A 21,596-nucleotide genomic window follows, 5' to 3' on the forward strand; every position below is an offset into this window, starting at 1 on the left:
TCAAACACCTGTAAATGAACATAGTTTCTCATTGGCAAATTTAGCAGGTGAAACCTGTTCACAATATCATGAAGCATAGCAGCACTTAAGAAATTGGTACTAACTTTGCGTCACAGACTCTCAGCTAATTTAAAGTAGTAATCTTTATGAAATGGTAACCTGTTCCAAATATCTGTCTTCTGTAAAGACATTTCTTTCAATTTAGTTAAATTGTATTCATATTTGTGTTAATGATATTGTTTTAAATAAACTGTTGTGAGTTATTGTGAATATTAAATATGTTCCCCATATTTATTCATGGCAGATCAAAATGCAACCATTACAGATGATACAGTGGGCTTCTTCTCACCTTCTGTCAGAGCTAAGAAGATTCAGAACCTCAGAACGTATCCTTAAAAAATGATTAGGTGTTCTAGTCCCATTATTAAACTATTGTTTACTTCCAGACAAAATAGGCATTTATATGGAATGTAATGTCCATTTCTCCTCAATTAACTTGAATGAAAAATATTATATACCACATAATTCATTACATGTTCATTCTTTAAAATCATTTATTTTTCATTTTATATCATAATTATATTTTGGGGGGACAAATTTACACTGCATGATTGAAATGATTTGTACTTGGTGAATGAAGTGTGGTCTAAGTAACCTCCCTTGTACTTCTTGATGATGCATAACCAAAATCCACAATGTACTTTTTGACTCTTTCTGTATGTTTTAATATTCTAGCATTAATATCACAGGTTAATAATGATTTTTTAAAGGAAAAACAAAATGAAAAAATTACGTACTAGGTGATTCCAAGCTTTTCATATTGATAACTGTGGCACATCTCTGAATTCAGTATATGCAAATATTTCCAAGCTAGAACTTAAGTCTTCCAAGCTTGAAAAGAAAAGTGATATAACATTGGTTGTGTATGTAGTTACATTCAAAAGAAGACCAGTGTAGCTCAAATAGTATGGACTCTGTCCTTCACATTCTGATCTTATTGATCATTATTGTGTACCCATCATAGAATTTCAGTTTAATAAATTCTTGGGGCTTCTTCCCAAGACTAACTCTGAATGTTGGGTAATCTGTAGTCTTCTTTTCCCAAATTTTTAAATACCTTTCAAAGTATTGTATGAATAGACAAATCTAAGTTTATGGTGTGATTGATAACTCATTTTCAAAGTTTCCTTAACCAAACCTTGTACAGTGAATGTGAGAAGAAGTTTGGGAAGGAATCTTTCAAGACTGCCTATGCTTTCTTGAAGGAAGCCAGGTTCGGTGATATGAAGGACACCATGGATGACACCATGATCATGCGCAAGCTACGGGACTACGTCAAGAATGTCAGTGATTGTTTCCTCATAGATCAGCTACTATTCTTAGAAGAGCAAGCCAAAGTTTCCTCTGCTTATTAAATGATAGAATGGTAGATAAACCAATAAACATTTAAATGTGATCTTGCACAAGCTACGGGATCTTGTAAAGAATGTTGGTGACTGCTTTGTCATGGACCAAGTTCTGTTCTGAGAGGAACAAGCCGGAGTCTTCTGTGCTTACTAATTTTTTAGACCTGATCGTGCAGAAGTTAGTTGATGACGTCAAGAATATCGGTGATTGTTTTCTGATAGGACAACCTCTGTTCTCGGAGGGGCACGCTTATGTTTTTTTTCTGTTTCTTATTGTGAGAGATGAACTAGTGACTATTTTGCATGACACCATGATCAGATTAGCTTTGGTTAATGACAAATTTCATAAAATGGTCCCAGGATAATACAAGATCAATATGTGAAGAACTTGTTGCACATCTTAGCTTCTTGATTGCCATACCATTGAGCATTTGGAGTGTCTGTTACTTTTCGTTCATAACTTTCATTCCTCTTTCGTGTTAATTTGAATTTTCAGGGGGGGGGGTATTACAGATGTATAACTAAGAAGGAGCAAATATTCACTTGCCAGGTTTTCATTCATTAGCATTCCATATCTTTCTGCTCCAATAATAACTCAAATTATTTTTTATTATTATTGTTCATATTATTTTCTCAATTCCTTTCCAGTGTTATATGATTTCTGATATCTACTGTATAGTGATCAATGGCGGCGCATTCCACTGTATTACATTCCATGATCCCCCTGATCAATACAAACCTTTTTCTCTGAAATATAGCATCATAGAATAGTCCTATTATATTGATATAAGAGTTGTTTATTCAAATTTTAGACATGTAGATGGAAAAGTTCAGTTTTCTGCCATCCATTTCCTTGATATTTAAAAAACTCTCTTACCCCAAAACAAGATCATATAGCTTTTCAGCATATGAATAAAATGTGCTTCATGTGCTGTATTCTTTCAATTCAATGTTATGCCAAAGATTTGTAAATTATCAGAGAAGGTGATGTGAATTGCAAGCAGCATATTCTTTCATACAAGTGCACCGTCATGTTTAATTCTGTTTGGTTCTGCCACTTTTGTGTCATGTAGACATTCATTTTTTGTGGATTGGTCTTGTCTCACTCTTCTGCAGAGGATAAACATTATTACGATGCCACAAACGAAATAGGTAGTGCCTTTTCATCTGTGGCTTCACAATTAACATACATATGATGTATGTGGGCATATGTTGGTCCTGAAAATTTTCATGATTTCATGAAAAGCGCTATATAAGACTAAGTTATTATTATTATTATAACCCAGAATCAACATTTCGACATGTGTTTTCTGTCTTCAGGAGAATGAGCAAAAGTTGTAAAAGCAGGCTATATATACTGTTCCAAGGCGCCGCCGTATTTCAGGGGTGTGAGTGTTCAGATTTTTAATTGATTTCAGATATTTTTTGTTTTGATTTTCAGCTTATTTTTGGCTTTCCTCTGTACAAAAAGTATGGGAGCTCTAAGCTCTTTCTATTTCAGACTTTTTCAACATTCTTCAGCTTTTTTTCAGATCTTTTTATTTGTGACCACTCACACCCCTGGTATTTACGATGCCTTGCATGGTTCATGTCTCTGATTGGCTGAAGAAGTCACATAATATCAACATATGTAGACATGAGTGACAACACATATAAGGGGCTCACAATACAACTAAAAACTCTAATTGCTGAATGGTAATTGGCAGGAATTTACCATTTTCAGCTGTATTTCGAGTCCCTGATGCGTGTTGTCACTGACGTCCACAACTCTGCATGGAGGAACTTTGATGACCTATGTCCCAGTAGGAGCAATAAGTATAGTGGAGGAGCCGTGGTGTAGTGGTTCTGACTCTCGCCTTGTAAACAGAGGGTCGTGTGTTCGAATCCCACCACGGTCTGGCGTCCTTTGGCAAGGCGTTAATCCACACTTTGCCACTCTCTACCCAGGTGCTAAATGGGTACCCGGTAGGATGTGAAAGTCATTGTAACTTGTCCAGTACTGTGTGTGCCTTGCCGGCGACTGACTGGAATACTCCCCAGGGAGTGGAGGATGTGCACACATTGTGTGCGGGAATGACTGATTGAATCCGATGACCGGGGTAATAATATATCTGTAGAGCGCTTAGACGTATTAGATGTATTAAGCGCTATATAAAAGCGGATTATTATTATTATTATTATAGTTCGTAACTAAGTAAGTGAGCACCACCATACTTTGCATTAACCCCAGACGATAAGTAAATCCATCAGCATTTAGTTGCTAGTTCACCTGTAGGGCCTTTTACATTGAAAAGTCATCCAGGTTCATTGTGGTATATTCATTCAGTGTAAAAAGGTTATGAGCAGATTTGCAAAGCTACACTGTTTTTGATGACAGGTATTGGCACTTAGATTTTGAGGTGATTGTTTAAAAATTCATTTTTTGTTGAGTGGATGTGTCTTTTCTGTCAAATGTTGGATTGAATATATAAGCATCATTATTCTTCATGTGCATTAATCATGCATAACATTTGGTTCATGCATTATATGCTTCTGTTTTTCGGAAAGCACATATAAATTGGTTATTCGTATTATGTATTCATGCAATAATTTTCATTTAATATGTTTGTGGTGTTCAAAAACATTATGCAGAAATAATCTATTTTCATAAATATAATGTGTGATGTAGATATTACCAAATATGTTTTGCTTGCTTTAGCCAAGTATGTAGTGCAGTGTTTAGGTGTGTGGGTTATATATCATTGAAAATGCAATGCTTTTAAAATTACTCTGCATTGCGTTATACCACCATTCTAACACTTTTTTGATTTTTTAGAAAGGGTTAGATTACTTTTCTCCTGTAAATCATAAAATTATAATCATTATTGCCAAAGGGGGCATTGTCTAATCAAATGAATTTCCTGTCAATTACCTCATATTATCAATGACAAAGATAATTTTTGTATTTCAATTTGTTTATAGATGAATACATATAGACAGCTCACTTTTAGAGTCTTGAAAAACTCACAAATGCCAAGGGGATAATGGTTGTAGTTAAAGCTTGTATGATTTTTACCTTTTCTCTAGTCAATGAAGATGTGGTAGAAGCTATCGCTCATGGAAATATCTGTATGTTTGCGATATTAACATGTTATACATTGAATTGTGGAAGTTTTTTGATGAGGAGTTCAATGTCATTTGCTTTTTCAAGGATCTTATTTTTTGTAGTGAGAGCTGTTGGTATCTTGATTTGGGTATCAGCAGAATTTTTTTAAACAAAATTTATCATGCTGTCAGTATCTGTTTCCATGGAAATACTGATTTTGCTTGGCTGTTAAACAACAATCATAGTTACTTTTAAGGTAGTGTAAGTAGTAAATAATTGTGAAATAATTTCCAACAGGTACATTTTAAAGCACAGAAATGTAATCCAAGTGAAGTTGATGAAGTCACTTTCTTTTTTAAACCTGTTACTGTGAATTTGAAACTTTCTGAATCTTGTTAAGTTAACAGCCAAAAAACACACATGTTGCCTGTTTATATCACTGCCCTTCTAAATCTTTCACAAATGAGTGTTTAATAAATAATCATCAAGCTAAACACCTTTCGTAGACACATTTAGGCATTAATTTGAGCAAGATGGTGTTTTATTAAGCTGTTCACAAGTTATACACAACTGGTAACCCTTTCCTGCTGGATGAGATAACCCTATTTTTTTTCGTAACAGAATGGAGAGATAATTTTCAGTAACATTAAATGTCGAGTTATTTAACAATTTTATTCAGGTGTTTGTTAAGAATTGTAATGTACAAACACCAAACTTTAGTTAATGGGGAAAAAAATGATTTAGAATCTCAATTGACACCAAAGAACAGGAAAGTGTTTTGTCAACATTTGTCATCTGATTATCAATTATCAGATCTGACACTTTCCTTGAATTTGATTGGCTTAGAAGCACAGTTCCTATGGTAACTGTGGAAGTGTTAATAAAATAGGACTTGTCGGATAAAACATCTGACAATTCCTTTCATGAAACTTGCACATTTCATGCGCAAAACTTAAGAACAGCTTTAACTCCACCCAGGTATTGTATTAGAGCATATGTTGTATGTGGCACTGTATTCTATTCTAATGATGAAATAGTGGATCTATAAATGGTAAACGTATTGAGGTCGAAAATGAAGATCTTGTCTAGATAAAGAACACGGACCTCAATATAGCTTAGGTCCATGCTGTTTCATGTAAATACACAAGTGTATCTGTATGTATTCTTTTCACCTTTTGTGAATATTTGCTCACTGATTTTGTGCACATTGAGCATATTTTTTCACCGTCCATTCATGTATATGCAACTTCATGTATTCCTTGCTATCATGTGTGAAATCGTATTCATTTTCAGTACTCTAGTATGTATTGTATATAATGTAAAAATGAGGTACTATTGCACAGGAGGGATCATTGGTCTAATTTAAAAAATCTTTTTAGTATGAGTAGTTAATTTAAATGGGGGTAATTAAATTACAATTTAAGTTGTAATGTTTATTATTTGAAACTCATTTGAAAATATAGAAAACAAGACAAATAGATAGTCATATCAATTTCTTGGTACTTTATTTCCATCATGATCTAGTCTATCACATAGAAAAAGATTACCATTGAGTCAGTATATATAGCATGTAAAAATACATTCAGAAAAAACAAGATTTATGTCTGATCATGCACATGAATTGTATTTTTCTATCATATACAATAATGAAATTGGCAAACGCGAGCTTTTTCACTTGCAAGGGAGTTTATATGTACAAGTTCAAATGACGCAGAAGCAAATGTTATTAAAACTAGGGGGTGTGATTAACAAAGTGTGACTTAGAGTCGTGCTTACGCATATTAAACATGTAATCTGATTGATGGATCCTTGTTGGTATGCATCCTTTGTGCATGATCTGACCAATGAAGTGATGTGTTATATACCACAGGCAACTAAACTTTATATTTGACTCTTAAGTCACACTTAAATATTTGTGAAACTCCCCCTATTTCATGAAATATCACCTTAAAATGACATAGTCTCTTATGCTGCAATCACCGTCACATGATAAATAGATTTAAAAATTCATTTAGTAGCTGTACAATGAAATACTTTAAACCATTTTGTCTTATCCTGATAAATAATTATATTGCGAATTCCTATTGTCATGCCTTGATGTAGAATCACCTTGAATTATCAAATATTTATCGAATTAATTGAAATCATGTTGTATAAATAAACTTTGTGACATTATATTCATTTTTTCAGAGATCTTTTATGTTGTGTTTTGTTCATACTCATTTAAATAGTACTCAATAGCACAGGCTCAGTTTACATTGTTATATCGTGCAATTGAGATTGAGAACACATCCTAACAAACCCCAAATCATATCTATTCTATAATGGATAAAAAATAAGATTTCAGCCGATATGATAGTGGCAGTTTCATGTTACAAAAATGTGTTTCAGGGCAGTATTCACAATAGGCCTTGTGCATATGACATCATAATTTCAATAGCGCCCTCCATCAGAGGATATAGGGATATGCGTGCATAGAGTGGTCAGAGATGCACCAGGCAATGGGTTCAGCCTCTAAGATGGCGGCACGATGATGTCAATGCATAAGGTCTATATGTTCAGTAATGGTTCTTATTTTGTGCAGGATCCAAATTTTCAATCATCTGTATAATCTTACAGCCCTAGATAAAATCAAATTATAAAAGCTTGTACACATACAGCACAAAGCCCAGCAACATTTTACATACAAGGTCAACGAGAAATGAGGCATTCGCCCAAAATCCAGGTGGCGGTGTACCTTTTTCTCTTTTGCAGGACAATATGAAACTAGTTTGGGCAAAATAATTGTCCAGAGTCGTGCTGTCCTACTCGACATGACTGACATTACTATTTTTATAGACTTGAAACAACGTAAAATCTATGCTCATTAGCACTGGTTGGGGTGATTTTGAATGCTAAAATAATGTCGCTCAGCTTTGTTGAAAAATATGTGATTGAGGCTATATTCATGAAAGCACAATATACCCTAAAATGCTCTTACATCTTGTACTGGTCACAAACCTCTGTCATGAATAACATTAACTTGCCTACTTTAAAAAAAGGAGAAAGATCTTCAGCTGCAAAAATCATAAAAGCCTTCCAATTGAGACAAGAATGGAGAAATTGATTCATTAATTACAAATAAAATTGGCAATATATTCATAGTTCATCTACATTTGAAATACAAGTAAAGATCAGAGCATATGTTCAGCAGGAAAAAATGACTATATTTGGCACAAAAAAAACATACTTGATATGTTGATTACTGATTGGTGTAAAATGAATGGAAGGTTTCGGGAAGCTAGCTATAATATCTACATCATATACAAAATATAAACATTTCATTCTATTCTCTTCAAGTATGCTACAAGGAACTTTCTCTTCTATACAGTATGATGACATTTCATTAATCACATGCCTTGTCTTAACGATAGACAAAAATCTATTCACACATAATATTCTGTTTCTTAAATATCATTTGTGTAAACTGGACAAGAGTATATTCTTCCTTGAAATGCCCATATGATTTTATTTCTCTGAAATTTTGCCCTGAATTAATATGAATTCTCAGTTTTCATGTATTATTAATGATTTACCAATCACACTTTGTGCATCTATCATGTGCCGCTCAAGCCCGACTTGCAATATTGTGGGCAACAATTGCAACAAATTTTTGCTGCTTCCAAGTGCAACAGCAATGCGTGCAACAATAAGAACAATCTATATGCAACAATGCATGCTTTCAAAAGAGGCATATTTCATACCTAACGTCGCAACGGTTTAGAACATTCCAAAATAAAGAATGCACTTGCTTAGCCCTATGCACTCTAGTATTTATTGAGCATATTTTATTTTATTTCAATGAGTGGGTATGACTGCCTGTATCTGCATTCGTGCAGCTGAATTTACAGAGAGTTCCTTAATCACTATTCCCTTAGTGTCCTTTACAAAAGCAATAATCCACACTTTGCCACTCTTCACCCATCTGCGAAAGCCTGTGTAGTATGCCCAGAAATTTAGTTTGGAAACTCTTATTGGAATGCTCCCCAGGGAGTGGAGAAAGTGCATGCATTGTGAGTGGGGAAGCCAGGATCTGATGACAGGGGTTACATGCTTCAAGATGTGGTTTCAATGTAGATCTGTATAAAAACAGAATATCACTTATCTAACACTACATGGATATTTGACTTTGCATCACTGATATGGGTAGGGCCCATAAGTCCTATCATACACTAAATTGCAGATATTTCTTTAATTGGTTTGTATGGACTTTTCAAATGAGAAGCATAATTTATGGAAGTCATAAGTTTTAGATTCATTTAAAACGAAAAGCATACAATTACAAACAACCATCACTTTGCACAATCGATATGTCTTTGCATATTGTTTCATGTGGTAGGTGTGTTCTCAGACATGCAAATTTATTAACAAAGGATATGAATTTAAAAAAAAGAAAAGGAAAATCTGTATATTTCTGAAAAATATTATTTCTAAACCTAAAACTTCTGAGATAGTTCGGAAAGGCTCATAGATTTTTGCTGAAGTCAAAAATTCTACTGAACAAGTCTGAGAACTTGATGACATTCAATGATCATTAGGTGTTCAAATACGAATGGAGATTTTTTTTTTCTTATTCAGAAGTCTTATCCCTTGTAAATTAATTGAATGGCCTTGGAAACACACATTCAAGAGTTTGAATATCATTTTGCATCAGTGATGACTCAATACAATTCTTTTTAATCAAGCTCCATATATATATATATATATATATATATATATATTTCAAACAACTAGGATAACAATGGCCCTAATTGTATTAGAAATGTTGTTGAGATGCCTTTTTCACTGCAGCTAACTTAAAATCAAGTAACTGCTAATAAACAAAATATCTTGGTTCAGCACTGCATGTATGCACTAATCATGGCAAAAGTATTTTCCTTGCTTATTGCAGGAGAAGCTTAGCATTTGATTGGAGGGGGGCTGATTTTTACAATTAATCATACACAATAATCGATGCAATCAATCATAGAAATCAGCCCATGATCAATCGCTAATGAAAGCTTTATGTTCTGGGGACCTGGTGTAAATATTCATAGCAGAGACACAGGGTGTGTTACATAAATTTGCTATTCATAACATAATGCACAACTTTACGAATGACATGAATATGGAATACCAAGATGAAAGTTTCTTGCAGACTGTTTAACAAAGTCTGATTACATGTATGTTTACTAAGCATTTTGTTCAAATTTCGGAAAAGTATACATGTTGTCTGCACTAGGAATTTTTATCAACGTATGTGTATTATAAAGTAATTTGATTAAAGATGTCCAACAATCCATTTGGCTTGCCATAATACAATTGTTGTAAAGTCATTTACATTTCATAAGCTTTATGTAACACCCCCCTTCCTGTATGTTTATTTGGTACTGCACACAAGAAATTGGTTTTAGAACTACCATGGGGTAATGAGTAGATCATACAGCACTTGCTTTTACTGGAGCCTTTGCTCCACAAGTGTTTGCTTTTTTGCATTTTACATTAAGCAATTGCAGGTTTTTATTGCTAAGGACCATCACATTTGTGAGAGCCATTCTGCCTGTCAACCAATGCAAAGTGGCCGACAATGATCATCGCTAAAAAGTAAAATGGTAAAAATTTGTCAAAACTACATTCGAATTCGAAACTAAATAATTCTAACAAACATGGTTGGTTGATTCACCAATCATATTCTTAACCCATTAATACCCCTTTCAATGCCCAACTTCCCCCTCCCCAAAAATCCTTCATCTCAAATCTAGCACCACAATTTTACGGCATCTGGCATGTCCATCACCAGAAAGTGTTCCTCATTCGATAGCGCTTACGTCGACATGGAGAAGAAATCGAGTCCCGCTAAGCTTTCAGGCATGTACCCCTGGTAGCCCCCTGCCATGACACGCCCCTTGCCCCACCCACCCAAGGTGTTACGGACCAGCTGGTACTGGGTAGCTGGGGTCTGCAGGTGGAGGGGTATGGGTGGGGTCGGTCCCTGGTGATTCTTGAGACACTCCTTAACGCGACTGTAGGCTGTGGGTACCTGTCGTGACTTGGGTGCTCTTGATAGGTAGATCACGCAGTGGGCAAGGTTCAGCTGGAGAATAATATAAGAGTAGCAGAGACAAAGAATAAGAAAGGGAAAATATCTAAGATTATGAAAAACGTCATGATATCGATGGTGATGTCAATGACAATGCTGAGAACATAAATGATTGCAATGGATTAAGCAATTCTGAATGTGACAATATTCTGTTTTTATATAGCACGTATTATACATCAGGACGACGTTTCTACGTGCTTTACAGATATATTATTATTTTTACCCGTCATTGGATCCTGGCTTGCAGGTATACAAAGTATGTACTTTCTCCACTCCCTGGGAAGCATTCAAACAATAATTTTCAAACTGATGATGATGATGAAGATGATGATTGCTTTGATAATGCTTGTGATTATGATGTTGATTACTTTGATAATACTAATGATTATGATGACCGATATCGATGGTGAGAAGGCTTACAGAAAATGCATATTGTACATAAACCTACCTCACACTCTGGCATACCGATATTTTGACAAGCTTGGTAGGTTGTGGTAGCCTGGATTAAAGCGTGGGAATCGGCTAAACCTGTTTAAAAACAACATCGGAAGAAAGACTGATAGGACATGACAAATACATAAAAGCATTTCATGAAGTAATTTCTTAAAAGTAATTTTCACTGACATCGGTCAGCAACTAAAATCCTTGCATAAGTGTTTAGGATTCAACTTTCTCATGTAATGCCATACCACTATTGTGATGTACAATAGAGTCTGGGAATGCATAAACTAGAGACTCCATCACACTTTACTTAGCCAACAGGTGGAACGTTTTTGTACTGGGCAGGTTGCCTTACCTAGCAACTTAGCTTCATTATCAGCACATAAATCATACAGGTAGCACCTATGGGTCAATGGGTCTTGAGTGATGACAGAAATTTGAAATTTCAAGCTAAAAATTATGGAAGATTGTGTTGCAAGTTTAAGTCTATATATGAGAGCATCAACATCATGAGAACCGACATTGAGGCCTTTCTGAAGATTCCCTGCATGTAGTCATTCAAATCAAACTGCAAGTTGAAATATTGATTTTCTGTTAATTTTGTATAATAATTTGCATTCACTGATAGTCAAGATCACAATAGTCTCTTTGAATTCGAGAAAAGAATGAAGTGTGCATTTTTATCTTGAATATAATCAATGTCATCAGGTGCAGATCATACTATTACAGGGTGTGAATCGACACGACAGCGCCACTGAGGGTCCAATATTTGGCGCAGACCACAAGCCTCCAAGATATAAAGAGGAACAAATGCTCGGATTCAATGCCAAAGTTATGCTCAACCAATCAAATTGCATCATTTCAGTTGTTTATAATGGTGGCTCTTAATTTCTATCAAACAAGGATTGCTCCTTACCAATATCTTCACTGGCACAGACCACAAGCCTCCTGGCAATAAAGAGAGGATCTTCACCTCCAACAAGCATTCGTCCCAACCAGTAGACCGCTGCGTTGGCGTCTGAGGCTCGTATGGACTTCTGCAGGGCAGAGGCACAGTTGTAGTGTTCTTCACCTAAAAGAAAAGGGCAAAGGGTTCAAAGGTCATGTTGACAAAAGATAGATAGAGGTATGACTCCAGGATACTAGTTCATAAAGGTGAAAATTATGATGATCAGAACTCCAGTTTACATTAAAGGGATTGCTTAAATTCATTCAGGATCTAATTCTTTTTTTCTTGCAGTTAATGCTGTAATCATACTTGCAAACCTTTAGGTCTGACAGGAATCACCTGAGACTATGAAGCTAATTGGTAACTACTTACAATAATAATTACTATAGTCATATGCATCCCTAGATATGCTATATTAACACTTTTAGCCTATTGAGGGATATACATGTTCTTTGGTAATGCATCCATTTTCAATCATTTTAATTTCCATTAGCTAAAGTTGCTTTATGATTATCCAACATTTGTTTTATTGTGGCTAATAAACATGTCAAAGCAAAGTGGATAATTCGCAGGGGTTATATGTGAATTCAGTCTTGTCTGACAAATTCTAGTTTGTCAGAAGGGAAAATCTAACTATAGCGAGCAGTATAAAAATGGAGAATATCATCCTTATTCACCTGATTTGTCATAACTGATATGTGACCTCTGCAAGCTGTCCTTGATCTGATCAACAGTGATGACATTTGACCTTTGAACCTTGGATGCAGCACCCAGTTGACCTCCTGACGAGCCCTTGGCCACATCCAGGACCATCTGCAGGGAGTTGAGGGCTGAGCGTGCGTCACCGTCGCACAGGTTGGCAAGAAGGCATAGTGCTTGTCTCTCAATGGAAAAGGTTCTAGGTGATTTAAGCATTTGTTACAAGGTAAACAAGCATTATGGTTATCTTTCTAAGAAGAAAGACGTACATTACACACCAGCTGTGTGCGGCTGGTAAGAATCCTTTTATAACACAATCCCTTGAGAAGCAGACACAAATTTATGGACCTCCTTTCTTCCCATTTCTATATCAATTTTAGAAAGCATGATGAATAATATTGCATGGACTTTGAATACTTTGGAGGGTGATTTAGCACTAATCCTTATCTCTAGATTCCCAAACCTAGCACGTTTTATATAATTTTTAGAGCATGTAACTTGCAACAATGAAGGTGCTGATGATTTAAAAATACGTACATAGACCATGCTTTTGTCAGTTTTTCCATCTCTCTAGTTCACCTTCCTCTAAAACTTTGGGCAAGTTCTGGTGTAAATTAAAGCATTCTTTGTACCTCTTAGATTTCATTAAAGATTTTCAACTTTTGAGGAATGTTGATATTTGATATTCACATCATTCTTCAGGCATGGGGAAACTGCTAACTTAAAAAGAAGAATGTGGGTCCCAGTGAACATAACATTTTTTCATAAAATAATAAACTGAAAATGAACGTAGGATGGAAATTTACATGGGTTATGAAAGAATAATAGGGATTTACACTTAGTTATTATCCTGCAAAATCTATCACAGGTCCATATCTCTTAAGACATTCTCCAAGACTCCCAAACTGACAAATTTCAAAGGCCGCTAGGAAAAAAAAAGCAAATTATCCCATGCTAGTTTGTGCATATTTGGCCTACATAGGTCCTGAAGAAAATATGTGCAAAGTTTAGTGAAAATGACATGGATTTCATTTCCACTGTGGATTGTCCATAATTCTCTTGTTCAAACAGGCAAATCAATTAGTCATTATATTTATCAAATGGGACTTTAGTTCCTTTTGAAAATAAGCAAATGATTTATGCCCGCCTAAAGCCTCGGCCCAAGTCACATGTACAAAGTCTATGGGAGCGATTCTCCAGCGGCTTCATAACTAACCGTCCTCAACTAATACCCTGTTATTTACTTACTCCTGATCAGTGCTTGGCAAGGCATCCGACACCCTGGGATCTTCAACGATGCCGACCTGACAATCCTTGAGCGCCCTCTCCAGGATAAGCATGATGCTCTCGGGACTGAGCTTTTCCAGCACCACCACTCGACACCGACTCAAGAGGGCGTTGTTCACCCGAAAGGAGGGGTTTTCGGTTGTAGCTCCGATCAGGATGATGGTTCCGTTTTCTACATGCAGCAGGAAGGTGTCCTGTAAAGATTTTCAACGGAGAGACGAGTCTTTAGAATTCACTGTGATGAAAAGCTCAACGTCAAAATGTCTTTAGGTAATAGGTCAGTCACACCAACAAATCAACTGATCAGAGCTACTGCACTATCAGTCGGTTCGGAATCTCCTTGGTGTGACAAAGACGGAACATTGAAGAGAGCATTTTTGTCTTAAACAATGCAACATACAATGATGGCCCTGAATTACGCAAACCTGTTTCTATGAATTTCATGACTATGATAACTTTGACATGAAGTTGATGGTTTGCAGCCTAAGCAACCATTATTTGCCATTTCTACAAATTTATTCAGAAACAATGCAAATTTTCCGATAACAAAATTTTTGGCGACATTGATCATTACTTTTAAATTGGCAACCAACAAGTATGAAGATCCCCCGTTACTATCCTTCATGTCAGCAGTTTGAATCCATGCCTAAGATTGCTTTATTGATGATCATTATTGGTGATCATCGTGACCAAGACCATCAACTTCATTTTCAAGTCATCAAATTTTTGGACTGTGTCTGACCTATCTCTAAGTGAGATATATCTTCAAAGCAAAGATTCAATATACCAGGTTAGAAAATAATTGTTATTTTTAAGGGGCTATTTTTTTTACTACATGGGGGCATTTGGGCTATTTCTTTAATTTCAAGGGCTATTTTTTTCACCCAACAAGTAACTATGCTGTAAAAAATTCTCATTATTCTACTGTATGAAGAAAATTGATTTTCTAAATTTCTTGAATATTGTTTTTGGCTGTTCTTGGGACAACTTTAGAAAAAACAGTCCACCAGAAGCATTTAATTTTGGGAATTTTAGGGGCCATTTGGGTTGTGATGAGGACTAACCTGCCCACTGCCCTCAAGAATTTCCTACACTGCATTATACATACCTAACTAACATGATGAAATGCTTTTCTACAATGTTTTGTGACTATCACCCAAATGTCACTGTCTGGTCACAAATTCAACATCTTGCTTCAAATAATCATAACTGCACTACCATAATTCCTGCTAAACATTACACCAATCATATTTAGTGTGTGATCATAATGTGAAAAATTATTTCACCTGTTGGGTTTTATTGAACCGATGGATCTCATCTATGAAGAGAATTGTCTTCCTCCTGTACATCCGTTGTTCATTCCGTGCAATTTCCACGGCAGACTTGACGTCAGATACGTTGCTCGTTGTTGCTGAGAACGTGATGAAGCGGTGGGTGTTTCTCATCTTAGCTTGCCTGGCTATGACATTGGCCAATGAAGTCTGTACATAGCAATAAGATTAAGATTAATATTTGTAGATACGTAAATATATCTGATTTGCGGCATTACATTACCTGGTCCACTTATAAAGTGCAGTATCTATGTCCCTATTAAAGGGGAATGAAAACCTTGGAACAAGTGGGCTTGTATGAAAAGAGAAAAATCAAAGAATAAGATCAAAGAAAGTTTGAGAATAATCAGACAAATAATGAGAAAGTTATGAGCATTTGAATATTGCGATCATTTATGTTATGGAGATCCTCTCATTGGCAATGTGACAAATATGTGTGATGTCACATGTGAACAACTTTCCCTTTGATGGACTGTAAAATACCCCCCCCCCCTCCTTTTGCTCTTTCCTATGGTGATACAAACTCTTTATCCATAATATATTCTTTAAAAATCTGTATTACAATCCCAACTATAGAAAGAATTCATGATCTATTGATAGATATGATAAAAGAGACACTGTAAGTGAAATATATATACAAAAGCAAGGGGAAAATTGTTCACATGTGACATCACCACTGATCTGTATACTATAGTATACAGATTAGTGGACATCACACATCTTTGTCGAATTGCCAACGGGAGGATCTACATTACAATAATGATCTAAACTTCAAATGCTCACAACTTTCTTATTATTCATTCAATTTTTCTAAAACTTTTGTTGATCTGTTTCTTTGATTTTTCTGTTTTCACACAAGCTATCTTGTTCCAAAGGTTTCATTTTCCTTTTAGCTTATATGCTACACTGCCCTTTAAAATGCACATGTAAGTTATCATTGCAACTCTAAAAATCACTGATGATCCAGGTTATTTAAGCACATTTTTTAGAATAGAAGGTAAGAAACATTTGGCACTCACTCATAAAAAAATGGCCACAATTATATGACGACCTACCATGCATGGTAAATGAATTCTATTCCAGAATCAAAATAAACTTTCATTCCTGATATAAAAATAATGCCAAAATGTTGGGATCATATACTTTCATTGCATTGTCAATTAATAGAATATCAATGGGATACTGGTTAAGAAAATTGGGTCACCTATACAGACTACATGATAAGATACTGCAAAATAGTCACAAACAAAATTACGAAGGTTCAACAAGGGATTACTGCCACATCGCTTTAAAGTCATTATATCGAAGAATGTTTGATATAATCACTATCATCAATGTAAATCAAGAACTCTACAAAACTGCATGAGTTTCAATACCATATGGAAATAAGCATCAGGTTATCAAAGTAATTACAGATTGTAAGAAACTACCATGTCCGCATCACAATATTTCTGGATCAGTGACCAAGTAACATACATGTACCACCCCAACTGCAATTGTATTTCTAATCTTACAGTTTCCTAGATTGTTCTGGCTCTATGGGGGCATGTACATATTCTGTACATGCTGTGAACTAAAAACAGCTAATATACAACCAGGTGTTTCACTTGCATTTAGTAGAGAAAATGGCAAATAACTTTAGTATGAGAGCTTGAAAAATTACTTTTGAAAATTCAGCAAATGCTTCTGATTGATATTTCCCTTGAGATATCACGGCCAACCGTAAGGATGGTGCATGAACACTGTACTTACTTTTCCGCATCCGGGTGGTCCCCAAAAGATCATGGAAGGAATGTTACCAGCATCCAAGAGGCGACGGAGAGTCCCTGTTGCACCAAGGGTCTTGTTCTGACCTATGAGAGTGTCCATTGTATAAGGCCGCATTCTTTCAGCAAGGGGGCGAAAATCGGGGCGTGGTTGAGAGGGCGTCGTTCCAAAAGCTGGCTTTGTGCCTTGCGTCGTCGTTGGCGACTGGGCATTTGTCTTTGCTGTTGGTGGCGTCTGGACTGTCGTCCCCTTTGCGATGGCTGGTGGAGTCTGGGAATTAAACTTCATGGCTTGATAGTTTGGACTTGTTGATTGTGCATTCTGCCGTGCCCAGAAGGACTGGCTTGCTTGTTTGGGAGATAAGCCAGTAAAGGGAGACTTCATGGCTGACTTTTTAGGGGACTGACTTGAAGAAGGGGATTTATTTTTGTGAGTAGGTGTGACATTTTTATCGTTAAGAGTTGTTGTCTTTGAAGGAGTTTTTTTGTTTGGGGTGCCATCTGTTGACACTTTCTTATTTGCCACCTCCATCTCATCAGCATCAAAGTCAAACACATCATCATCATCATCGGCCTTCTCCTTGTGTTTCCTTTTACGCTTCTTCTTCTTCTCACCTTTGATCGTCGACTTCTCCCGTTTCTCTTTCTTGGTACTACTCTTCTCTGACTTGGTCCCCTTTTCAGACTTGGCCTTTTTGGGAGTGCTCAGTCCATCTCCACTATTTGATTGAGTGGAACTCTTCTTTGACTTTTTCTTCTCCTTCTTCTTCTTTTCAGATTTGGGCGTTTTCTTTTCCTCCTTTGTTTGATTTTTTAGAATTGCTGCCCACTCGGCATTGAGCTGTCCTGGTTGAAGCGAGGGTTCAGTCTCAATTTCATTATCGCTTTCTGCATAGGAGTCCTGCTTTGACCTCTTTCTAGGCGGGGAAGAGTCTTCCTCCTTAGATAAGCACTTATCCAGATGGGTGTTGATGGCCTGGGGGCTACAGTGACGTCCACATATGGGACAAGCAACTGCATTCTTGCCTGGCGAACCAGCACTCTGTCTTACTGGCCTTGGCATAGTCACAACTGATCTTGATTTCACCCAAACTGAAAAACAGGTAATTTGATGTTACCATTAATGTGCTGATCCCTCCTTGTATGCTCCTCAGTAAAACCTGAATAAAGAAGAATCAGAAAACAAATATATATATTTTTAAAACAATTGATAATCCATGTAAACATAAGTGGAAAGAAAGGTAAATCTAGCTCTTAAGCAGGGCTCCACACGGACCCTTTTTTCCTACTGGTCCGACTTGATCATGTCGGACCAGCAGATTCCCAGTTTTTCAATTTTTTACTGGTCCAAACCTAAAATTTACTGGTCCCCCAAAATAAAGAAAAACATAAACAAGACTTGAGTTTATTTTGCTGTCATTATTGCTTATTGTTAACCCACCCCCCCCAAAAAAAAAACACACAAAACAAACAGTAGACACATACAACATAATTCAAGAGAGCCATTTCTCAATTTATAGAGCCATATTTGTGAGACGCCAGAGCCACAAAAGAGAGAAAAAATATCATTTGCATCAGTGAGATAAAATTTCTGCTGGTCATGTTGGACCAGTAAATCTCGCTATTTCAGAAAAATTACTGGCCCGACAGTAATTTTTAACAGTCTGGGACCGTCGGACCAGTACCAGTGTCGTGCGCCCCGCTGTCTAAAGTCGAGGTACATGTAAGTTGTTCTAACCAAAAGATGGACTATTTGTGCACTCTCTCTGCCATCTAAAGCCAAAGCAAAAATACTACCTACATGTACACACAAACAGCTTACAGTCAAATGAGTGTTACAACAACCAACGGCATAACTCCAGTGAGCAGAGCGTCTGAATTTACCAACAACACAAAAGTGTCCTGATTTTTCATGAAATAGATCTATTCACTTTCAAAATAATCATACAAATTCTGTGTACCATGAAAGGAAAATCATAATTCAACTTTCTTCTCTTCACTCTATTCATGAAAACAAAATTAAAATCAAAACAATAAAGAGGGAAATAACCTTTGAAATAGCCAACTCCTTGTAACCCATATAACCTTGTTCATTGAATGAGTGTTGTAACCTGGCATGCAGAGTTTTATTACTATGGGGTGCACTATCTTCTGGCCAAAACAATATAAAAATACATCAGGTGTTGGCCTGTATTAAACAAATTTGGGAACTTTCATATTGGTCACATCATGTATAATGTCACTCATTGTCACATGATTAAGCCCATGTTTGGTCTCAACTGAGCTGATGTGCAAAGGCACATCTTAATAACTTTTAAAAATGTTAGACAGGAAAAAACAATCATAAATCGAAAAATAAAATTTCAAAAACTCATTAGATATTCTTTGCCAGTGTTTGGTATCAATTTAATGAAACCTTTCGATTTCATATTTCTCTCAAATCATAAATCTGCGACACTGCATTTAACTTTATAAAGAATGAGTGGGGTTTTTTCTAGGGCTCTTTTGAGCACTCACACGTATTGCGAGGTTAGTATTAGTATACTAACCTCGCACCACGAACCGCGTTTGGCAGTGGATTTTTAACTAGTGGGTCGCGCGTGCTGGGATCTCACTTCTTGGGTCCACAACACACGACTTCTATGGCTTGAATTTTCTGTGCGCGGCAGCATGTAATGAACCCTTGGGCTCTTTTGAGCACTTCACATGCGAAATCCCCCAAAGTCTTCATTTCATTAAATGTTTCCTTGGGCTTGGCTGAGACTGAGAGTGTGCGCCTAGGCTTTGTCACTATGTCTGCAGCAATGCATTTCAGACATCAGTTCATTTCATGCCGGGCCGACGATATTCATTGCACATGCACAGCAAATTAAGAGTATGGCCTATGGGCTTTTGTACCTCAGGCGATGTTCGTGCAGGCTCCACTCCACTTCACTACCGCTACACTACACTCCACCTACCCAAACATCGGGACAGTGAACTCGATCGGATATTCTGAGTCACAAAGGTGGCCGGTGGGATGGCAATCATGGTTATCGTAAAATTAAAAATTAAAGAAAAAAAATATAAGGGATATGAATGACTTAATATCTTACTCTACACCCGTATTTCACTCCGTGTCCATCCTCCGGTTATCCTCAAAATTGGTGATTTTGAGCCAGTATCTTTTTCCTCACACGTATTATTCACGGCCGATTTCAAAACATCGCATGCGATCGGTCACTGATCGATCGCGATGTTTTGAAATCGGCCGTGAATAATGGCAAGAAAGTTTGGAAACATTGGAATGTTTGAGTACAAGAAAATGGGACTTGGTACCTCTAGCATTACAATAACACTCTTCTCGACACCCGGCATCGTCCGCATAAATGTTAATAATGCACGTGCACTGAACCCTGAAAGGCTGAAGCATTGATTTAGGTCACAGCAAATTTGGTAGCATGTGGGACTGAACTTAAAAACTTGGAATTTAATCGGCCAATTTTCATAATATTCACAATTAATTTGGTCATCTCATAATGTATAAATAGTAGCCAATACAACAAATAAGAACCATGAATGCATTTTCAAAACTTTGATCACGATTAAAGGGCAAAATTGCTTACCTTTCTTGGACGCATTCACTAATGTAGTGCACACTACACAGCGGTAAACAAAAGAACGGAAGTGATTCAAGTTTCTCGAGCTAGCTAGCTAGCTGCGTCGCCCTCAAACGTCCCTGGTAAAAGTATTATCCGTCGATGAGGAGTTAGCACCATCGATAGGCTGATCCAGGGGCCGGGTGAAAGCGGTGCCTCCCCCAGGGCCCCCATTCCTTGTTGGCGGCGAATAAAAAAACGAAAATAGAAGAAAAGAAGAAGGGGGAAGAAGAGGAGAAAAAGAAGAGGAAGAATAAAAGTGAATGAAGTAAGGATAAAGGATAATAATAACCGGGAATAATAATAACAATGATAATATTAATAATGAAAATAATAATAACAATAATAACAATAATAACAATAATAATGATAATAATGATAATAATAATAATAATAATAATAATAATAGAAAATAATAATAATAATGATAATAAGAATAATAATGCCTGTAGTCAAGTTTATGCACCAATAATTCTACTCGCGATATTCAACCACTGAACTGGAAATACGTATTTCCAGTTCAGTGTATTCAACCCGGAAAGCCCGCTCACAATTTGAGTTTCATTATTTTATAAATTTCAGCTCGCGCTACGCGTGCTCGCATTATTTGATTAGCAAAATACATATCCCATATTCCTGAATTCCATCAATCCTTGAAATGTCCCTTTTTTTTTGGGGGGGGGGTCAGTAGGCCTTATTTATTTTGTACACATATTGATTGTTTAGTTCAGTACGTATCGTTTTCATGGTTACAAAGGTTGCTTAGAATGTCTTTCATTCAGGTCTAAATTATAAAAAAATCACATCATATAATATATATATATATATATATATATATATATATATATATATATATATATATATATATATATATAT

At 36.2% G+C, this 21,596-nt stretch overlaps 2 protein-coding genes across 3 annotated transcripts in view; one reads left to right on the forward strand and one right to left on the reverse strand.

Moving 5' to 3' along the window:
* LOC135153193 (serine/threonine-protein kinase Nek11-like) overlaps positions 1-6,668 on the forward strand; it is a 29,053-nt gene extending 22,385 nt beyond the window's left edge. For both annotated transcript variants that reach the window (XM_064095462.1, XM_064095463.1), the window contains exons 14-15: positions 305-386; positions 1,208-6,668. In XM_064095462.1, the coding sequence (XP_063951532.1) occupies positions 305-386; positions 1,208-1,415 (290 nt within the window). In that variant the 3' untranslated portion in view covers positions 1,416-6,668. The remainder of the gene's footprint in view (positions 1-304; positions 387-1,207) is intronic.
* Positions 6,669-9,237: 2,569 nt separating this feature from the next.
* Positions 9,238-20,769, reverse strand: LOC135153194 (ATPase WRNIP1-like). Its single transcript, XM_064095465.1, has 8 exons — positions 20,688-20,769; positions 17,069-18,242; positions 15,272-15,466; positions 13,947-14,179; positions 12,677-12,897; positions 11,967-12,122; positions 11,058-11,137; positions 9,238-10,603 (listed from the first exon to the last, which is right to left on the reverse strand). Exons 2-8 carry the CDS (start codon positions 18,143-18,145, stop codon positions 10,334-10,336), a joined length of 2,232 nt encoding a protein of 743 aa, XP_063951535.1. The 5' UTR covers positions 18,146-18,242; positions 20,688-20,769; the 3' UTR covers positions 9,238-10,333.
* Positions 20,770-21,596: the final 827 nt, after the last annotated feature.

Source organism: Lytechinus pictus, chromosome 2 (genome assembly GCF_037042905.1).
Source record: "Lytechinus pictus isolate F3 Inbred chromosome 2, Lp3.0, whole genome shotgun sequence".
NCBI classification, from domain to species: domain Eukaryota; kingdom Metazoa; phylum Echinodermata; class Echinoidea; order Temnopleuroida; family Toxopneustidae; genus Lytechinus; species Lytechinus pictus.

What these genes read in the sequence shown, in the direction of transcription:
- LOC135153194 (XM_064095465.1), bottom strand. Translation starts at nt 18,145, where the DNA reads ATGCCAAGGCCAGTAAGACAGAGTGCTGGTTCGCCAGGCAAGAATGCA. An exon ending in CTGTGCCAGTGAAGATATTG is followed by an intron (nt 11,138 to 11,966) that starts GTAAGGAGCAAT and finishes GTTTTTAAACAG; the next exon opens with GTTTAGCCGATTCCCACGCT. An exon ending in TCGGTATGCCAGAGTGTGAG is followed by an intron (nt 10,604 to 11,057) that starts GTAGGTTTATGT and finishes ATTATTCTCCAG; the next exon opens with CTGAACCTTGCCCACTGCGT.